General features: G+C 34.7%; 1 protein-coding gene across 1 annotated transcript; it reads right to left on the bottom strand.

Moving 5' to 3' along the window:
• Positions 1-9783: 9783 nt before the first annotated feature.
• Positions 9784-13926, bottom strand: LOC143593221 (serine/threonine-protein kinase Nek2-like). Its single transcript, XM_077072917.1, has 14 exons — positions 13675-13926; positions 13490-13556; positions 13274-13339; positions 13142-13188; positions 13019-13064; positions 12853-12933; positions 12729-12771; positions 12594-12643; positions 11919-12000; positions 11785-11834; positions 11631-11704; positions 11479-11530; positions 10766-11191; positions 9784-10615 (listed from the first exon to the last, which is right to left on the bottom strand). Exons 1-14 carry the CDS (start codon positions 13758-13760, stop codon positions 10019-10021), a joined length of 1767 nt encoding a protein of 588 aa, XP_076929032.1. The 5' UTR covers positions 13761-13926; the 3' UTR covers positions 9784-10018.
• Positions 13927-20558: the final 6632 nt, after the last annotated feature.

Below are 20558 nucleotides of genomic sequence, written 5' to 3'. Positions count from 1 at the left end.
TCTACACACATACATACACCACTTATATCATTTATCCTCTGTCTCTTCAACTGGCCCATTCAAACCGGAAGACGAACCACCGTCTTCAATTATTAGGACTTCACGCGCCGCCGCCGCACCGGCCACATTCACCCCGCGCCGCCGCACTTGGCCTCTCTCAGAGACACATGCGCCGCCGCCGCCACTCCGGCCACCTTCACCCGCCATCGGAAAGTTAACAGGCCTCGTGGAAGTCACAATCGTTCCCGGAAGAATCACCGGAACAATCGACCAGGTTAAAGCCTCAATTGAAGATCTGTTAATTCTGGGTTTTGGACAGTGGGTTTACGGCGGCGGCGGAGGTGGTGGTGGTGGGAATTGGGGGTGTGGGTTTCGTGGGTCAGTGTTGGATTGTCGCCGGGGTTTGCGTTTGTTGTTGACCATTGTGTTGGTGGGTTTGTGGGTGGATTGAGTTATTATTATGCTCTGATTGTGAGAAAATGGAAGCTCCAGCGAGTTGTGATGGAAGCTCCGGCGAGTTGACGGAATTGGAAGCTCCGGATTGAGTTATTATTATGATCCGGTGATGGAATTGGGGTTTTTGGTTTGGTCTGGAAGATGTAATTGGGTTTGGGATGGGAGGTTGGTGGGTTTGGTGGTGGTTGCTGGAGGTTGAATGGTGGGGTGAAGGTGGGTGTTGGTGGTGGGTTTGGTGGTGGTGGATGAGTTATGGAAGAAAGAGATGCAAAATGAAGAAGAAGAAGATGATGATGATGAAGTTGCAGGGTAGACGAAAAGACAAAAATGCCCTCACATGCTCTCACGTGAGGGCATTTAACTGACTTTTTCTAACCCAGTTAGCGTAAAGGACAAAACTTGTTGGAAAAAAAAGTTTAAAGTACACCGCCTGCAAGGAAACTTAACAAAGGACACGAACCGTAATTCGACTTATTTTAAAGGACAAAATTTGTAATTATGTCTTTTTACAAAGTGATTTTATCTGGAATTTGATCAAGTAAACTTTTATCAAGTTTGAATATAAAGTGGGTCAACATATGCGTCATACAAGTTTGATTATACTTTATGAGAATTGCTGTTTTTTTTATCAATGTTGGGATTATGAAAAGTTGAAAACTAATCGTCATAAATATTTTTTTATTGAGGATGGTTTCTAAATAAATATATTTTTGATAAATTGAGCTTTCTGATTAAACTAGATTTGAGAAAAGTTTTAAGTTATATGTTAAAATGTGAAAATTTAAGCTCATCTTAGTTTCTAGTAAGGGTGTTCTTAACCGTTTAAACATAACCAAAGTGACTAGTTTGGTGAATTTGAGATTAGTACGGTTCACTTTGTTTGGGGGTTTAGTGTCTATTAAAGGTTGGATTGAACTCGGCTATATATATAATTGCTTTTGGCAGTTTAACAGACCGTCCAACGGTTTGGTTGGAATTGATCATGTAACCGAATATCATTTAACCTCTATTATGCTTATTTTGTTTTATTTTTGAATATATGTATATTTTTATTGTATATGTGACTTGGGTTTATCATTTTAAGAGTTTAAATGGAAACTAATAATTTTAAGAAAAATCTGTTTAAACTTTTATAATGTTAACATCGTTAGTTCGATCAACCCGCCAAACCAGTCCATCTAATTTTTATTAATTGAAATCATAGTTAGTGCCTTGGTGGTTTAGTATATTGTTTTTCGGAAGCCAACCAAGATGATTCGTTTTAGACCTTTGGTTGTTTCTGATTCGTTTTAGTAAATTTTATTAATTGAAATCATGTAACCGATGTACATCCGATTTGGGCTGCTTTACTTCTTATTATGTCTGTTTACTCTTTAGAAACTCTAATATTGAATAAAAGAAAAGGTTATGGCTTCAAATAACTAGCCTTTTGTTATATTTCACAAAGAAAAACAAAAATATAACTTTTCTTTTGTTTTATGACACAAAGTTATTTGATATTTTATGACTTTGATTTTTTTACGACCAAGTTAAAAGAATTTGATATTTTTCTAAGAAAAGTACTCTTTACATATTTGACGAAATCATATCGGATTTAGTAATAATATATATTTATTATTATTAAATTATTACCAACTCAACATTTCAATTTAATTATTGTACGGTTGGCCTTGATTGGCTAATGAGAAGGGACCCACCGGTTTAACTAAGATTTACATAGCATTTTTAGGATATAGTTTTTAAAGGCACATGTTGTTGTCTCATTATTACACCCGCAATATGAATATGTCTTTTAACTATATATTATTGCAATTACTAATTTTGGCTCCATTACAGCCTATTTAATTATAAGTTTTTTCTTTCCTTCTAAAAGAATTTAATATGTCATAAAATAATAATATTTCACTTATGTAAAGTATATTATTTTTAAAACGACAAAGCCACACTCTTTTTGTGCTACTTCTAAATCTACATTTTTTTATCTAAACTAAAATACTCCATCACTTGTGTTGTGAAGGATCACCATTGTGTACATAGTTTGAAGCCATTAGGCTATAGGCACTTTCGTCTAAAATGAAATATATTAAAGATACTAATATCATAGGTTCAAGGATTACATTAAATAATTTGTGTAAGAAATTAACTATTTACACATCTAACTAGATACTAGATGTACAAAAAATTTGCTCCCGAGCAATATGATATGTTTTAGACAAAAGATTAAAAGTGTGGTATTGAAAAGTGTTAGAAGATGCATAACAAAGTAATTACAACAAGAACACGAGTTCTCAGTCTATCCATCAAGTGTTATAAGAAACTAACAGGAATACAACATCAGTAGAAAAGACAAGAAAATGAGAAATCACTGAATTTCACTAAACAAATAAGGTCATGCCATTGTAAGTAAAATATGAGTCATGTTTGATACATCAAGTGTTAAAAAGTACTCACAATACTTTTTAACACCATTTCATGACAAGTTTAGAATTTATTTGATTCAGCATTTGTTTCGTCGAACACCGAGTGTGAGCTGAAAACAAACACGGGCCCTTAGAAAATACATATGAATTTACTAGCAAGGGTAGGGCTACACTAGTGTAATCGCTCCAACCAAGCAAACATTTGGATAACAAGCGTTGGAACCATCTATTACACCGTATTAGCTACATGTTATTACGAACATCATTGAACGAGCATATATAGTCTATAATAACGACTTCACTACGAATAGCCCCTTATCTTATGGGGTATACCTGCTCATAAGGATCTAGCCTATAGGGATCTCAATTCACTAGCCACATTCAGATCATCTATTATAACTAAATTATATAATTTTATAAAACTAGAAGGGTTGAAAATAAATTTGTTTTATAAAAATTGTTGGTATGTGGGGTTTGATTTTCATTTTTTTTAAAGAACGGAAACATACAAAATCCATAGCGGATATACATATGATTATAAAATAATGAGGAGTTTGAATAAAAGTCATGATAGCGGCTGCTTTTGATAAAACAAATATTAAGTCTCGATAATCTCGTTTTATATTATTCCGTCGTATATATGTTTACACCATTTTGGGACTGGGTCTATGTTACCACTTCCAATGGCTATCTCTTCTTCCCAACAACTTTTCCCCAATCCTATATAAAGCTCAAACTTGTCATTAAATTTAACAAAAAGTATCCTAAAATGTCATCAACAAAGATATTGATGTTTTTTTTTGGACCGAGGATTTATACTAGAGCTTATATTAGAGCTTATATAGAATCTAAAACCTCAAGAAAATAAAATAACGTTGCAATGAATCATGTAAAACAAAATTTACACCAATATTTGTTTTAAGTTATTGACGGAACTTCCGTTTTATTTTTCACCCAAGAAAGCTTATCGTCTTTATATTACCAATGATGTTTTGAATCTTTGTTGCTATATTGATGAAGATCTTGTTATTCCAGACTTTCCATATGCACAAACACGTAACTCTTATAACTGTCCCTAGTGTCTTCTTCTTTTCCTTGCCTCTGAAGATGAAATTTTGGTAGTTGAGAATATCTTTTACCGAGAAAACGAAGATCAATTGAATACGACACCATTGACTTATTATTTTGAATACGACACCATTGACTTATTATTTTCAACTGATCTTCTTTTTTACCTTGACTCCAAAGGAATACCTTGAAACTTTAATCCGAACGAGGAGTTTGGAGACCAAAGTTCCTAAATTCTAAGATTCTATCATTAACATTCCTAGGCACATGCAATCGAGGATGTATACACATGCAAATCATAAATAATGCAAACAATATTATGATTAAGTGGTTTTATGATTTTTCTTGCATATGTGCTAATTTGTGATCACATTAGCTCCTACTTTTGCAATTTCTTATGATTATATTTAAGAGTAACGAGTAAGAAGATAGTAAACATGTTAGTTGATGTTGTATTGCATGCTGACTTAGCCTAGTATAAACATGTTTAATATACATTGGGGCATTAATCCCCTAGAGAAATTGTTTTGGGATTAAACCCTCATTTGGTAGTTGATAATGTGATATAAATTTCTAAGTGATAAATTTGGGTGCTCAATCCTTAATTGGTAATTGGCTTTAAAATATAAATCCCCAAAAAGTGGTTAATTTTATTTGGATGTCAATCCTCAAATGGAAATATTTTTGTGACTAGAGTTCCCGGTTGGAAAATTAAATTTGGTCGAAAATCTCCCAAGTGAAAGTTAATTGAGATGTTAAGTCTTCAAGTTTGTCATATGGTGGAAATCAACCTATATAGTCGAGCATGTGAATTGAAGACCTGGATTGTTGTAAGTATACACTATAATAAGGGAAAAGTTTTATACCATACATGGGTGATGAATGGGTTGAAAAAAATGAAAGTGTAGAAGTCTAAGTTGGGATTACTTTCTTACATGCATGGTTGTTAAATGAGTTGTGTTTTTGTTTGACTAGTTATATATACTTGTACATTACACGAACTTACAAACCCGAAAATCATGTCTAATATACAAATATTACTCCAGTATTCCTGGCTTGCCCCCCTCAACTCATTTAAGTAAAAAAAGAGATTACTACCAGAAAAATAAAACATAACAAAAAGACATAAATCTTTGTAAAACAATTACATATAAACTACATAACCACACACTCGTATTTCTTTAAACTTTTATGTTTTAAATAAATATTCAACTAGTCGAAGTTAGTCTAAATGGAGTATTGCGTGAACCCATCATGCGAGGGTTGACATGTCGTGTGGCTCGCACTAGTGCAACATGCAGACATTGTGTGAGCCTTGCGTGAGGCGGTGTTGTGTGGGTGAGTTCACGCTCATGAGAAGCCAACGAACCATCTAATGAGTCGACCATTACCCAATTATTTAAAAAAGGATCATTATAAAGTTTCAAATTTTTTCTATAAATACCAACGTAAACTAAATATTTTTATACAAACTCACTTTCTATTCTCTTTATTAATCCTTTATACTTTCTATGATCTTCGTACGGATTTAATTGAACATATTTAAGAGTTTTGTTTACATGATGACCATGTATTTATGTCTTTACATTCCTTTTTTTTTCTTCAATTTCAAGTGATGTATTCTTCTACGTAACTTTTAAGTTTTTTAATTAATATTATCTTTTTGTTTTACTTTTATTTAGTAAATACTTAAATTAAAACAAGAAAATTCTTTCGAATTTTTGTATTATAAAGATTATATGAAATGGTGAGTTGAGTGAGACAACACATGTTAGGCCATATGTTTTGATGGGTGTAAATTGGCATGAGCCCCCAGCCCCTAACTACATAGACGTCAAGAGCGCATAACAGGTCACACCCGCGGCACGAATGTGAACGTACTAGTGGACGTGAGGACAGGGTTTTTTTCTTTAAAAAGAATTAAAACAATTAATAACTTAACACTTCACTCCACCTCATCTCACAACTACATTTCACATTTCACCCGATCATAACACATCTTTTGAGATGTGAAATGTAAAAACCCGATAGTCTACTGCGTCATATATGTGGCGAACTCACATCTCATATTTGGTGTAAGAAAACAACCTTATAAAACAAAACACCTTTTGAAGAAACCGTAAAAAACACACACGTCAATAAGTCAACATGATTTATTAACACGAAACCAGCCCATTTAACTAAACACGTCCACGAAACCAAACACTTTGTGCTAGTAACTTTGTATCAACATTCTCAAAATAAGTAACCAATGATCCATAAAAAACATGTTCAACAAGTGCAAAACAAGGTTAAAAACAAACATGAAGCAAGCAGATAGTGAAACATGAGCGGCCGACCAAGGATTCCAAACTCCTGTGTTCCTCGACAACGGTCAGCAGCAACTGTCTCTCTGCCACCGTTTACATCCATAAATACGCTGAGCAAAGAACAGAAGGCGTGCCTGATGACGTCATCATAGTCTTGTGCATCGAATGAAACAACGTGACCAATCGTAGAAGAATATTTGCAGCAGAAAATGAAAATATGAATAAAGCAAGATAGACACATGGCTCAGCTTTCTCTTTATCCAAAATCAAAAGCAAGTTTCACCTCTAAATCTGTGTCAATAAAGGGTCCATATGTTTCTTACTAATCAATTTTTATGTTAGGTTAGGTTTCACTTTTTTGATGGATAAATGGTGTTTCATCTTATAAGTTTATGACTATTTTTGGCATGTTGTTTTCTTTAATGGAAAATTTTATTGAAACAATAACGTAGCATAGCAAAAAGCTAGACTAGTTGAGCACAACGTATGACTACGTTGCATCAGATTACTACTTCTCAACAAGAAAAAAAATACACCGTGTTTCCCGAACAAGTCCTACTCATTTCCCTCCAGTTTTTGACATATAGAAACATACATCTTTTAATCTCCTCTTTGATTCGGTTGATCAAGACCCTCGAATTTTTTTACGAGTAAAAACATACACCGTTAATATTACCAACTTGATGGCATGTTTTTTAGTTATTTGAAGATATGCTGGTTTTATTAATCTCAATTATCGTTTCTTATCGATATCGGTCTCAACTAACGAATTGACTGCTGACGGTCCTAACTTTTAGCGTACTTGTTCCCAAAGGTCCGCGACTAACAGAGTCTTAACATTGTTAATTAGTTGCAGGTCACCGGAAAACGTTTTTACCCGGAAAAGTCACATTCTTTTCCGGAAAACATCATCTAAACATTGCCGCCACCACCAACCAATCACCACCACTTGAGCACCATCAACTGATTCCGACGATGGTCCTAGAGTTCCGGCGATCTAAAAAATTGGGGCTTTTACTACAAAAAAGTTTCTAAAGGTCCGGTACAAAGTTAAAAAGATTCTTGGGACGACAATGTTAAGTTTTTCCAAAAACGTTTTTCCGGCGACCTGCAACTAACGGCGTTAGGATTCTGTTAGTCGCCGACTGTTGGGAACAAATACGTTAAAAGTTGGGACCGTCAGAACCCAATTCGTTATTTAGACCGGCATCGACCAAAAGATAATAGTTTAAATTAATAAAAACCAATACACTTTATTGTAATTTACTTGTTAATTTTTACAAGTTTAGAAACTGTTTTCATAACAAATGAATATAATTTAGTGGAATTTAGTTGTCATGAAACATTTTATGTGCTAATTCATGAAACATTTTATGTGCTAATTCTTACTGAAAACTAAAAGACGATTGTCGATAAATTTAATCGTCACACCGAAAAGCAAAAACACTCTCCATTAAGGGTCAGGTTACATTAACTATAGTGGTGCTTGGTAGTTTACTAATGTATTATTATCTCTCTCTTTTTAAAACACTTTTTGACGTTATTGAAACTTTGAAAGGTATCAAAAGAAAACTCCTTTTGGAGGCAATAATACAAGTTCAAAAATTAGTGTTCAAAGCTGTGGCATTAAAAGACGTTGAAGGGCTCGGGATCAGAAACATAAGATGACATATACAAACTCTTTTAGCAAAATGATTGAAGATATTCAAATTAGACACATCATAACATTGTACTAAAGTGATATCATGCATTCAATGTAACATATAAATGACTTCCATTCATGGAGATCTAGTTTTCTTTAAATTGAGGTACTGTTGTTATAGTTTGAAAAAAATATTTTCCTTTAGAAAAACGTCAATTTACATGCATATAACCGCTATAACGTATGTAATTATACTTAGGTTGCGTAATTATTATATTTGTTGCATAATTATTTATGTCGTGTAATATTTGTGTGTATTTAGTTATGGGTAATTATGTAACTTATGTGCGTAGTTATGGCGTGAACAAATTTACCTCTTGTCCAAGGACGTGTGCCACGTCTTAATGACTTTGTACACTTCGTAAAACAAGACTCATGCGTTTAGTTCGCCTATATATATTTGTTTTAAATCTGTTTACCTAATGTGAAAGTTTGATAACATGTGCAATAATAAGTATGAGGTTTGTATTAAAAAAAAAACAAAGTTTATGAGGCAATGCTATGAAAGACAGGCTATGTAGGTTTTTTGAACTCAGGACCTTTCTGAGGTACATTTTATTACTGTTATGTTGTTTTGGTATGAAAAAATCTCAACATAATGATTTGATTGTTCATAAAATTACACATACATATGTACATTTTGATTTGATTGATGAAAATTGGAATGTCTTCACCATTCCACGTAGATAAAGGAAAGGGTGCCGTGCAAGGTTTCAAATTCAAAGTTCAAGAATAAGTTCTTTTAAACAGTTTAAAACAATTAATAGGTCTATTTAAAGTTTTATTAATATCAAATTTTCATTGTGTTAAAAAATAAATCAGTTCAAAATGCAACTATGCTTTACTTTTATGATAATAAACCCTTAAATTGTTGAGAGACATGTTTCAAAACTTAATTATCTGGGAATTGGCTAACCTGTTTGTATCATATTTTTTACTAGACCATGATTGATTTTCATTATGTCAACATTTGATATATATCGTGAGACCCCAAAATAGAGGTGCAAATACTGGTTAACCGGTTTCTAGAATATCAGCTACAAAACGAAACCGTTTTTGGTCAAACAGTCAAAACCGGTTATTGTCAATAGTTTTGGAGTGGAAAATCCCTAACCTATGTTACCGGTTCGGTTTGGTGATTATTAACCTTATTAACAGGTGACCTCTCTTGGCTTCACTTATGTTGGATGATAACCGGTTTTGACTTCTCGTTAGGTTAGCTTAACCGATTGTATTTGCACCTCTGCCCGACAAATAATTTTACTTCATTTGCTAGAAATTTGGATAACTTGTTTACATTATATAATTTTAAAAGCTATATATGAAGACCTAAATTCATGCTACAAATGTATGATAATGGGGTTTGTTTTCATACATCTTTTCCAATCAATATACACCTTTTTTTTAAACTGCAGTTTACATAAAGTGTATGAAAAACAGTTTAGTTTGTGATTATTTTCATACATCTTTTCTAGCTTTCATACATCTTGATTATATATCCTACATTAGCAGAAAAGTACATAAACTATGATCATTGTTGTAAGCTAAACAAGTCAAAGTCACATGTAAGAAAAAGAGTTAAAAAAAGTTATTTAGCTGCTTTTTACAAGCAATCAATATTCAATATTCATTGATTGGGCTGGGCTTTTATTATTCAGGACTTTTTATATTTACTAGAGCAAGCAAGGTAGACTTTGCAAAATTGTAATGCTAATGTTCAAGCCTAATTAGCTCAAGCTAAATATACTAAAATTCTATTAAGCTAATTTCAAATGCTTTAAAAAATCATATGTGGAACTATATTCGTTAACCGATTTGACGGTTCGGGTCTCAAAACACACAATATGCAACATCCGGTTTCCGATGTTTATTCAATACAACTTGTAACAAGTTAGAACTAAACGTGTCAACTTCTATCATTTTACCTAAAACGAGCTGGTCCAGGATCCAACCGAGACTTGTTCGGTTTCAACTTATGGGACTCGACTCACGTGACATGATCTCATCCTAGTTTACATGAACAAGCAACAAAACATGACAAAAGTTCATAAAACCGGAACCTACTACAAATTCCCCACAACACTAACCCCGGTTCCTGTCGCGGGCCCGGTTCTCTTCAAGCTCTTTGACAACCAAATTGCGGTTTCCCTAGGCGACACCTTTTCGGGGCCAAACGGTTTCAACAAAACCGCTAACTCTTCTATCCGTTGTTGTTGCATAAGTTGTGCACTAAACTCCAACAACCCTTCTAACGCCTCGGCTCGTTGTTGGTATGATGACGTGTCAAACCGACGCCTCCGTGAATCTGATGACATGTCATCACTCTTATTGTTTGTCGAGTGTGCCCCACTGGCGCTTGTTTGGTTAATGGTCTTAACTGTACACGTGTCAATTGTGACAGACCGGTCTTGGATGGTGTTTGAGGAAGTCGCGGAAGAGCATTGAGCGGATGTTGAGGAAGTTTTGCAGGCTGGTAGGATATCCGGTTGTTGTGTGTAGGTTAAGGGTAGTTCAGTCATTTTGTCGATGCGTGGAGCGTTGACTGATACATCAGGTGATTCAAAACCCAAATGTGGTTTCGTGAGCCAGGTTGATAAGGGTAGAGATGCCCGACGAGTTGTTCGTGACGATATGCTGGCTGGTGTTTGTGATACTGGAAGCTGAAAACAGAACAGAGATTAATTAGTTTGTATTAAAAAATTTAAAACAATAAAAAGAATTAATTACACATTTATGCCTGTAAATGAACCGAACATTATGTGAATCATTCGGCGGGAAGTTAGTTTATATTTGAAATAACAAGAACTCACCACATCACGATCCGAACTCCTTATTATATTTGGTGAAGCAATTTGTCTTCTGGGAGAATGTTTTACAGGAGTGACTGTGACTCTAGGAGTTCTAACAGCATTTGCTGACCTGGCAGCTACTAACTTCTCAGTTTGTATATACTCTTCAACACTACCAATCGATAGCTTTCTTGAATTATGTGAGCACGAAGAATATTGATCATGTTCAGATACACTAGGATTCAAACCCCTGTCACTGCTAAAAGACGGTCTTTTCCCGTTGTGTATATTAACGGGCCGGACTTCGGGCTCAATGAACGTTGTTTTCTTTCCGTAGTTGTAATCGGGCCACTGGGCTGGAAGTGTATGGCGTCTAGGCCCGTTCATGTTAAGGTGGAGTTTAAGTACATAAGGTTGAAGATGTGAATGTTTGAGCAAATCAACAGCCTACAAAGTCAACAAGTCAAACAGTAAGAACATCGAGTCAAAAGTCAAAACGAGTCATCACAAAATCTTCTTTCCTTAAATACGATTTCAATACTTATATAGTTACAATGACAATCTACTAAGTAAATTACGCGTGTTATCCTTTAGGTATATACCAACTTTTAAACAAAGGAAATTACAAAAAACATCCATAAACGGGTCAAAATTACTAACTTTAACGAAAGTTAAAAGCTTGAAATTCTGAAAAATTGTGTTAGAACTTAAAAACATGTAACAAGTTTACGTACGCTTGGTCTCATTTCTGGGTTTTTCCGCAGCATACTCTTGATAAGTCCTCGGCTGGAAATAAATCAATCATTAAAGTTTAAAAACACTATAAAAGAAAGTGACAAAAAACAAAAACTAAACCATATCACCATATGGTATATTGAAAACTCACAATGTGCCTGAATACATGGTTGGAAGTGGAGACACTATGGATTTGTTTATTTTATTGATTAACGACTGCATGTCCTGCTCAAAAATAATAAGCACTTCACATACTGAAAAGATATAACTTTTAACAAATTGTAAGTTCACAAAAGAAAACTTACAAAAGCTTTAAATGCAGACTTGAACGCGGTCATTTCATACATGCAGCATCCTGCACAAGTTATGTGTCATAATTATGTTAAAATGCCAAAATATGTGATTACCAAAAACCCTAATTAACAGTCTTAGTAATTACCTAGTGACCATATGTCTGATTTTGAACCGTAAGGTATATCTGCAAGAAGTTCAGGGCACATGTAACTAGGAGTTCCCACAACCTGAAAGTGAAGCAGTTATAAGAGAGGTAACAGATAAGCTTGTAAATGAGCCGACCAAACACGAACGGAGCATGTTCATGTCCGTTCATTAAACTTTAACCGATCAGACAGACACGAACGGGTTTTCTTATCAAGGTGCGCTCGTTAAGAAAAATGAATATGTATGTGTTCGTTTGGTAACAGTATAGACGAGTGGTTTACGAACGAACATACTAAGCTAAAACTAGTTAAAAGCAATTTAAAAAACAATGTGTTGGGTCTAAAGGTTGTTAAAACCAGAGTAAGTTGTAAAGGGCCAAAAGGAAAATTTATGAATATATTAACGAATATGAATGAATGTAAACGAATGAACATAAACGAACTTAAACGAACAAACGTTCACGAGCCTATATGAACGAATCGTTTAACTAAATGAGCAAAAAAATTAGTTCATGTTCATTCGTTTATTAAGTAAACGTAAATGAACCTCCCGCCAAACACTTCACGAACTGTTCACTAAACATTCAGTTCATTTACAGGCCTAATAGTATATCATTAGTTAAACTTAAAACTAACACCCTGTTAAGGGTATAAAGGTAAACAAAAATTAATACCGAGGATGCAAGATCATCAGCAGTCAACATTTTTGCAAGACCAAAATCACCTGAAGACAAAAGTGGTCAATATTAGACAATAAGATACATGTGTTATGATTTCAAGATATTATGCAGAAAGTGGCTAATTATTACCAAGTCGGATATCTTGATCTCGGGTTAGAAATATATTCGAACACTGAAGGAAATACAAAAGAAAATTTTAACATTGTAAGACGATTACATTCATAAAAAATAAATAGTATCATTGCCAACTAACCTTAACATCGCGATGAATAATGTGATTAACGTGCAAATAATCAAGTGCCACGAGTAGCTCCACGAGCCATTTGCAGAGTTTCTGTAAATAATTACAGTTAAAGGTTAGCGATGCAATAAATGGGTTTAAAAAAAAATATATTAAAAAGCATAAAAGAAAATAAAACCTCTTCTGGAAAATGAACACCGTTGGCTTTTTTTATTGCTTCCGCCCTATATGGACATATACTTACTTATAAAACAGCAAGAACAGTCATATAAGAGTGAAATTGCTGGAAAATATAACTTACATATCTCCTCCTTCACAGTATGCTATAACAATGCATACATAACAACCCTGAAAGAGAAAACATTTATTATAAAGTGAAGTTAGGTAACATACACTAAACAGTAAACACCAAAAATCCAAGTGAACCACAAACCTTTTCAACCCACGAATCTTTGTACTCGACGATGAAAGGATTTTGTACAGTGGAGATAAGTTCCATCTGCATAATACATAATCATATCGGATTTGCATACTCAATAATTTCAATTTCAAAAAATGAATCTTCACAATATATGACCAACAATAACAATAAATTTTGAAAACAAAACTGAGAATTTATGTATGTTTGACATAAGGAAAATAATAAAACCTCCAAGAGAGCAGATCTGCGGATCCTATCAGTCTGACGAGCAAGTCGAATCTTCTTCAAAACATACCTAAAATAGACAAAAACACAAATAACAAATCAAAAACTACACAATTTTCTTGCCACAAACCAGAAATCATTAAACAATGAAACCAACATAATTACATATTAAAAAAAAGAAACTTTACTTTTTCTTTTCATGTTTATGCCTGACTAGCAGAGCAGAAGCAAAAGATCCTTTACCAATCTGTTCCAATATCTCATAATTCTCCATGATGATGATTTCACTTCTTTCAAGCTTCAATATTTCTTTTGATCAAACCGAGCTAACATAAAACAAAAGCACCAAAACTTCAAAATCATAAACCGGTAACAGCAAACCGAACGATAAACTCAAGAACTTGTAAGCAACTAATAACACAAGTTTCTATGTCTAGAAGCCAAACTACTGGCATGAAGTTAATTCCCAATAATAATAATAATAATAATAATAATAATAATAATTTGTGCAAGAGAAAAGATTTATACCAAACCATATGCATCATCAAGTCATTCACTCAAATCAATTTAAGTTCACATCTCCATCAAATGTCACAAAATCACAGACCCTACAAAATAATAATATTATATCCTCCTAACTCTAATCAGTTTGATAACAACCAATTAGTATAATACAATATACTTATTCCAATTTCCACCACTAACATCTTTTCTTCTCTACACACAAAAGACATCAAAGTATAAAGTAGGGCTACAACTTATAATATAAGATAATGATTATTTTTAGAAACCACCATTTTAATCCGGCCAAAAAGTGAAATTAAACCAATAATAATTCCCTCCATAAAGTCAAACTAATTAGGCATGATAATTAATTATCAAACAGTTGCAACAAATTCAAAAACTTAATGATTACATTTTTTTAGCAGTGTTTGAAACAACTCCAATACCCCGAGTGAAATGTGAATATTCCTGAGACGGGATGTCAGCCATCGATACTGATTTTGACGTTTTAGGCTTGACTTACCCAAGAACATTATCAAGAAAGAAACCCACATTTTTTAACAGATATTGGAGCAACCCCAAATACCCGAGTGAGTATTCATGAGACGGGATGTCAACCGTCCATGCTTTCAAGCCTAACTTACCCAAGAACATCATCATCAAGAACAAAACCCACATTTTTTAACAGATTTTGGAACAGTCCCAATACCCGAGTGAGTATTCCTGAGACAACGATATCAATCGTCATACTGATTTTGACGCTTCAAGCCTGACCATGGAAGAAGCTTATTGAGGGCCATGTTTTTTTGTGCAGTAGTGTAAATTAATCTGTTTTTATTACCCAAAAATTTGTATACTTAGAGTAAATTTAACCGCTTTCGGCCAAAAATTTGAACACCCCCCGGCCGTACTCGTCCAAGGGCTTAACATCATCAAAAGGACGAAACCCATATTTTTTTAACAGAGATTGGAACAGCCCCGATACCCGAGTGAGTATTAATGAGACTGGATGTCAACCATCCATACTGATTTTGACAGTCTGACTCACTTAAGAACATCATCAAAAACGAAACCCACCACTATAAAGATGGAGAATATGAAATTAGATAGTTTATTACCTGAAAATTAATGGGTTTTTTCGGTGAAGATCGCCGTGGCCGGTGCCGAAGGCGTGGGTGATGGAGGCGGCAAATGAATTGGAATTAAAGGAAGCGGAAAAGGTAAGAATTGAATTTGGTGAATTCAAACTTTAAAACAAACGTGGTTCATTTTTTTTATGTGTGTGTGTATATTTTTCACAAATATATATTTAATAAAGTCAAATGTGTCATTATTGTTTGTTGTTGAGTGTTGAGGGGGTGTTTTTGTTTGGATTTCCAAATCATGGCATGCTAATTCAATATATGCTAAAATAATTATATTTGCTTACTTTTCTCTAAAAAGAAACTTATCTTATTGTTGAATCTAGACACAAAATGAAGGTTTCAAATATGACTCGTACCGATCCAACTTTTAGATGAGGTTGAAGAGTCTGCCATATCAGTCAAGTATTGTATTGAGACAGAGTTATATAAGCTTATACGTCTCGAATGAAATGATAATTGTGTGCATCGTATGGCCTAAGGGGGGAGGGGTGGTGGATGTGGTGTGATCACTCATCACACACCCCACCCAATTATATTGTGCCACATCACCAACCCAAATTCCATCACATGTGATGGTTTACTAGGGGTGGTGGTGTGGTGTGATGGTGTGTGATGAAATTTTTTTTTTTTTTTTGTAATTTTAAAAATTAAAACAATACTTAATAGAACTTAAAAATAAAAACAATAGTTTAATATAACATAATTCACCCTAAAATTTAGAAATAAAAAATAAAAGTTACAACGAACGTCTACTCGTCGTCTGAATCCGGAAATTCCAAACCTAAATAACCTATATGCGCAACAAGATTCCATCTCAACCGATGATGAATATCTTCATCCCGCCAGTCTAATTGGACATCATCGGGAACGGGAACATAAGTCGGAGGATCCGGTACCCAATCTGAAGAAATTGCATTTCCATCTTCTTTTATTAACATATTGTGTAATATGATGCATGTATACACGTAGCTAGAGATCGTGGGTTTTTTCATTGCACGAACCGGTCGACTGAGTATGCACCATCTACCCTTTAAAACACCGAAAGCTCTCTCAACATCTTTTCTTGCCGATTCTTGCAACTTCTTGAACGCCTTTTCACTGGTCTCGACAGGAAACGAAAAGGCTTTCACAAAAACATACCATTGCGGGTAGATACCGTCGACAAGATAGTAGCCACGTCTGTAATATCTCTCATTGACAAAGTACGGACAGAAAGGTGCGGTGCCATCTGTTACGCTCTGAAACAACGGTGATGTGTACAGAACAGTGATGTCGTTGTTTGAGCCGAGAACACCAAAATAAGAATGCCAAATCCATAAATCATTTGACGCAACCGCTTCTAGTGAGATGGTCGGTCGTTTGATAGCACCCCTAACATACGCCCCTCGCAACTCCCGTGGACAATTCCTCCATTCGATATGTGTACAATAGATGCTATCGAGCATCCCTGGATGTGACAATCGTCAATTTCAGGTTAACTCCGTTAACTCAACTCCGTCAATTCAAACTTAAAGATTACTGAATCTATAACGCACACCGCATTACATTTAAACTAGGGTTTAAATGACGCTTGACACTTACTACATGTGTAGTCTTTCGGGAATTACACCGAAACGCAAACGAGTTGACGCAAACAATTGGTGAATAAACGAAAAACGTCAAAACAATAATTATGTGATATTTATGTGTTAGACTTATGTGTTATGTGATGACATTGTCATAAACGTTAACTCAAGGTGCTAGAACTAGTTAATTAAGCTAGAGAAGTAACATTTGAAAGTGAAGGGACCTAGATGTAACATGATTATTATTAATAATATTAACCAAACCCTAGCCTCTCTTTCTCTCCTCTCCCTCTACCCCCATCGGACCCCCCTCCCCCCTTGCTCTCGGCTGCCGCCACTCACACACATACATACAATCAATTTTCAAGCTTTTCAGTTGAAGATTAAGGTGCTAGGAAGGTATAAACAACTATCCTATGCATCCTTTATACTTAATTTCGATTTTTAATGGGTTAATTACAAACCCTAGGTCCGATTTTCATATATGTTGTGTTCATATGTCTTGTTTTGATTGAAAGATGTATTGATTGTTGAATTGATAACTAGTATTGATGTTATTACATGTTAATTGGTTGTGTCTTTAATGTTGAGATCAAATAAAACCTTAACCATGTATGTATTGTGTAATTGATATGCATGGATAGTGGTTATGGTGTCTAGAGTATTATATGATCGGATTATGGTCCATAGATAGTTAATATGTTGAGTTTGGATGCAAACAGCTTCTGGACAGATTGTGTTATTGATGTTCAATTGACTGTAACGGGGTGTGAATGTGAAAATTGGTCGAGATAATTGATACTACAGTAAACTAGGTTGAGTTTAGTTTCTAAAGAATATAAATTTGAAATTTTTGGACGTGTAAAAGTTAACTTTTATGATTTTACAAAAACGTTGTGCAAAGCTGAGTTGTGAGACCTGCTGTTAAGTTGTTTTGTAAATATTATATCTCATGAACTACAAGGCTAAATGGGTTGGTTCCACTTCTGGAAGTTAACTTGTTGAGTTAAGAACCTAATCCAATTGGTCTTGCATTTGTTGGATTTTTCATTTAACGGGAATTTCAAATAACATTCTGTTGCGCATGAATTTGACTGTTATGAGTTTGCTGTAATGTTTTGATCATTGTGAGAAACATATGTGGAATAAAAATAAAATAAAATATGTTCTGGAAACATAATACATGTATGCTTTTGTGATGATTTTTGGTAAATTAATTGAGATGCTATGATCGGTGGAATAGTACAATCTTTCAAGTAGAATTTATGTCTCGGTGAAACTAGCTGCTGAATTTTGTGAAAATGCATGAAATATGATAATTGCTATTTAATTGTTATGTTTTGACCAAATTACCCCTGCGGGGAATACTTGCTAAATAATTGTGGTGTTTTGACCAAATTTCCCCTGCGGGGAATAGTTGCTAGTGATGTACATTATTAATACACGACACGTAAACGATTGTTCACACACGTAGCGTATCACAAATGTGCTTGTTAAGTCACACACGATTCACAAACAAACACGAAACGTATCTTGTGCTTAGGAATTATGTGCCGGGTCTAGAGACTCGATATTAGTTCCGATACTTAGAAAATCTCCTTGTTGTTTTAGAACGCTAGAGAGAGTTTTATGTGAAGCGCTTCACTTGGTGATTTATTTTGGGAATTCTTCGCAAACAGTGAGTTTCACTTACCCCTTTAAACTGTTTTAAACGCTTTTCACTTGGGGGAGATAACATACTCCGAAAAACGCATTTAAGATTTTGTTAGTAAATTATATATCACTTGTAAAGGCTAAGTGGCAAACGAAACAATTGAAGTCCTACACATCGAACCGGTTAATATTTGGATAATAGCGAGTCACTGTTGAGTAGTACTACTGGGTTTGACAAACCCCACCCAACGCTAAACTCGACTGGAGGTCGAGCGGGTGTAATTTTGGCTAACACATACCATGGTCTGGATGACCTGGTGGCAAGACACTTGATAAACAGTCAGTTTCGGTGTCGAACACTTAGTAATACTTGTTGTATAGGCTAGCTACCTATCGATATATAATTGATTTAACACTATCTAGTAACGCAAAACGCAAAACGCTGAACGCTGAACGCAAAACGCTTTATTTTATATAAACTTTTTAACTCACCAACCTCGTGTTGACACTTTTAGTATGTTATTCTCAGGTAGCCGAGGCGGGCGCGCGGTATAGGATCATGCATTATTGAAAACGCTTTTGTTTATGCAAACTGATTTTAAACTATTGTCATTGGATTTTAAGTCGTCCTGCGTGACGCAACTTTTGTCTTTTGGTCTTTACGCTTCCGCACTTATTTTCACTTAAACGTTTTTATGGTTTGGTTATAACTAATGATTCCGATCCTGTTAGTTCACTCCCTCTGACGGTAAAACTCCGTTAGTGGATTTTGAGGGTGTGACACTGGAAAATGCCATCAAGCCTCGTGTGCGGCGTAAAGACATGTAATGTCGTGTCTTGTTGGTTTTCGTAGAAACTCTTTGGCATACAATTTTATAATCGCGTTACAAATGAATTGTAGACATTCACGTGAAGTTCTCTCAGACATTTGTAAGTATTCATCGAATTGGTCGGGTGGGTTACCTGTCACTAGTTGACGAATAGCGGATGTGCATATCTGAAGCGCCGTAAAACTTCGTTTGCCCCTCGTGTCGTAAGATTCTTGAAACCATTCCTCGTTTGCTTCGACGTCGGCTACAATCTTTAAAAATAAAGATTCCGGCAAACGAAAGTGTTCCCTAAACGTCTCGTCATTGTATTTCGGCTTCTCCACAAAATTGCCGTTCATTAGCACTTCATGGCATGTATACGATCACGCTCCACCATTTTTTTCTTTGGACGGCTTGGGCCTTCAATTTCGTTATATAACAACGGGAACTATTCGAGAATGTCATCGTCCGAAGACGAAGAGCTATCGATGTCTAAGGGAACCAAGTATTTCAGAAATTTCATATTTTTTGTTATGAATGAAGGGGAAGATTGAGAGTGTTTTGAGTTGGATTTGGTTTATGTTTTGGTTTTATATTGGGTTTTTTTATTTAACCCCCCTCCCAACGGCTCCCTCCCCAACGGTCATATTCATCTCGATGAACACCCCCCTCACTTGTGTGATGGCTATCACGCACACCCCTTCATCACGCGTGATGGGGGACCGACGACGATGTGCATGAGGCCATCACGCGTGATGGTCTCCCCCTCACGCACCAGCCCGCCTCCCCTTAGGTGGAAGGCGAAGAAGGCATCCTTCGTCCATATATCTTCACAGTTACCTTCTGCTTGTTTAACACTAGTAACACTTGAGTTCGACTCTCAATGAAAGCACCAATTGCTACTGTTTATTCGAGAAAACCGTCAATCTCTCAATAACATAAGAGAAGAAGAGAAAATAAACCAAACTAATAATTCTTTCTTATTATTTTTCTTAAACGAGATTACAATATATAGAGAAACAAAAACATAAAAATAGAAAATGATAAACAATAAGGAAACATAATATGACTATAATAAGGAAACTAAATAATAAATAAACTTAAATAATAATAATAATAATAACAATAATAATATTTTTATTATAGGATCGTATCAATAAAACTTAGTAAATAATAACCTATTCTCAATTTAAATAGCTATTTTCAATAGTAAATAATACTATTGAAAGTTTGAAACGTAAATACTAAATAACAACAATAGTAAAAAATAAAGTTTTAAAACATTGGTAAAGGTCCCTTTCTATTAAAGATATAAAGTCGACAAAAGAAATAAATTTGGATATCAAAGATCTCTGCAAATTATTTGATATAATATTATTATATATATTTTTTTAAA

This window comes from Bidens hawaiensis, unplaced genomic scaffold, assembly GCF_021521415.1.
Source record: "Bidens hawaiensis isolate Kalapana, Puna unplaced genomic scaffold, B.hawaiensis_p1.1 tig00041848_1, whole genome shotgun sequence".
Lineage (NCBI taxonomy): Eukaryota > Viridiplantae > Streptophyta > Magnoliopsida > Asterales > Asteraceae > Bidens > Bidens hawaiensis.
The sequence above is the reverse complement of the archived record's forward strand: the minus strand, read 5'-3'. Positions and strand labels throughout refer to the sequence as shown.

Bases quoted from the DNA above. Each gene is read 5' to 3' on its own strand.
- LOC143593221 (XM_077072917.1), bottom strand. From the start codon at position 13,760: ATGGAGAATTATGAGATATTGGAACAGATTGGTAAAGGATCTTTTGCT. The intron at 11,835-11,918 runs GTAATTACTAAG...TAACTTGTGCAG, and splicing joins ATCAGACATATGGTCACTAG to GATGCTGCATGTATGAAATG. The intron at 11,192-11,478 runs GTACGTAAACTT...TTGACTTTGTAG, and splicing joins ACCCAGAAATGAGACCAAGC to GCTGTTGATTTGCTCAAACA.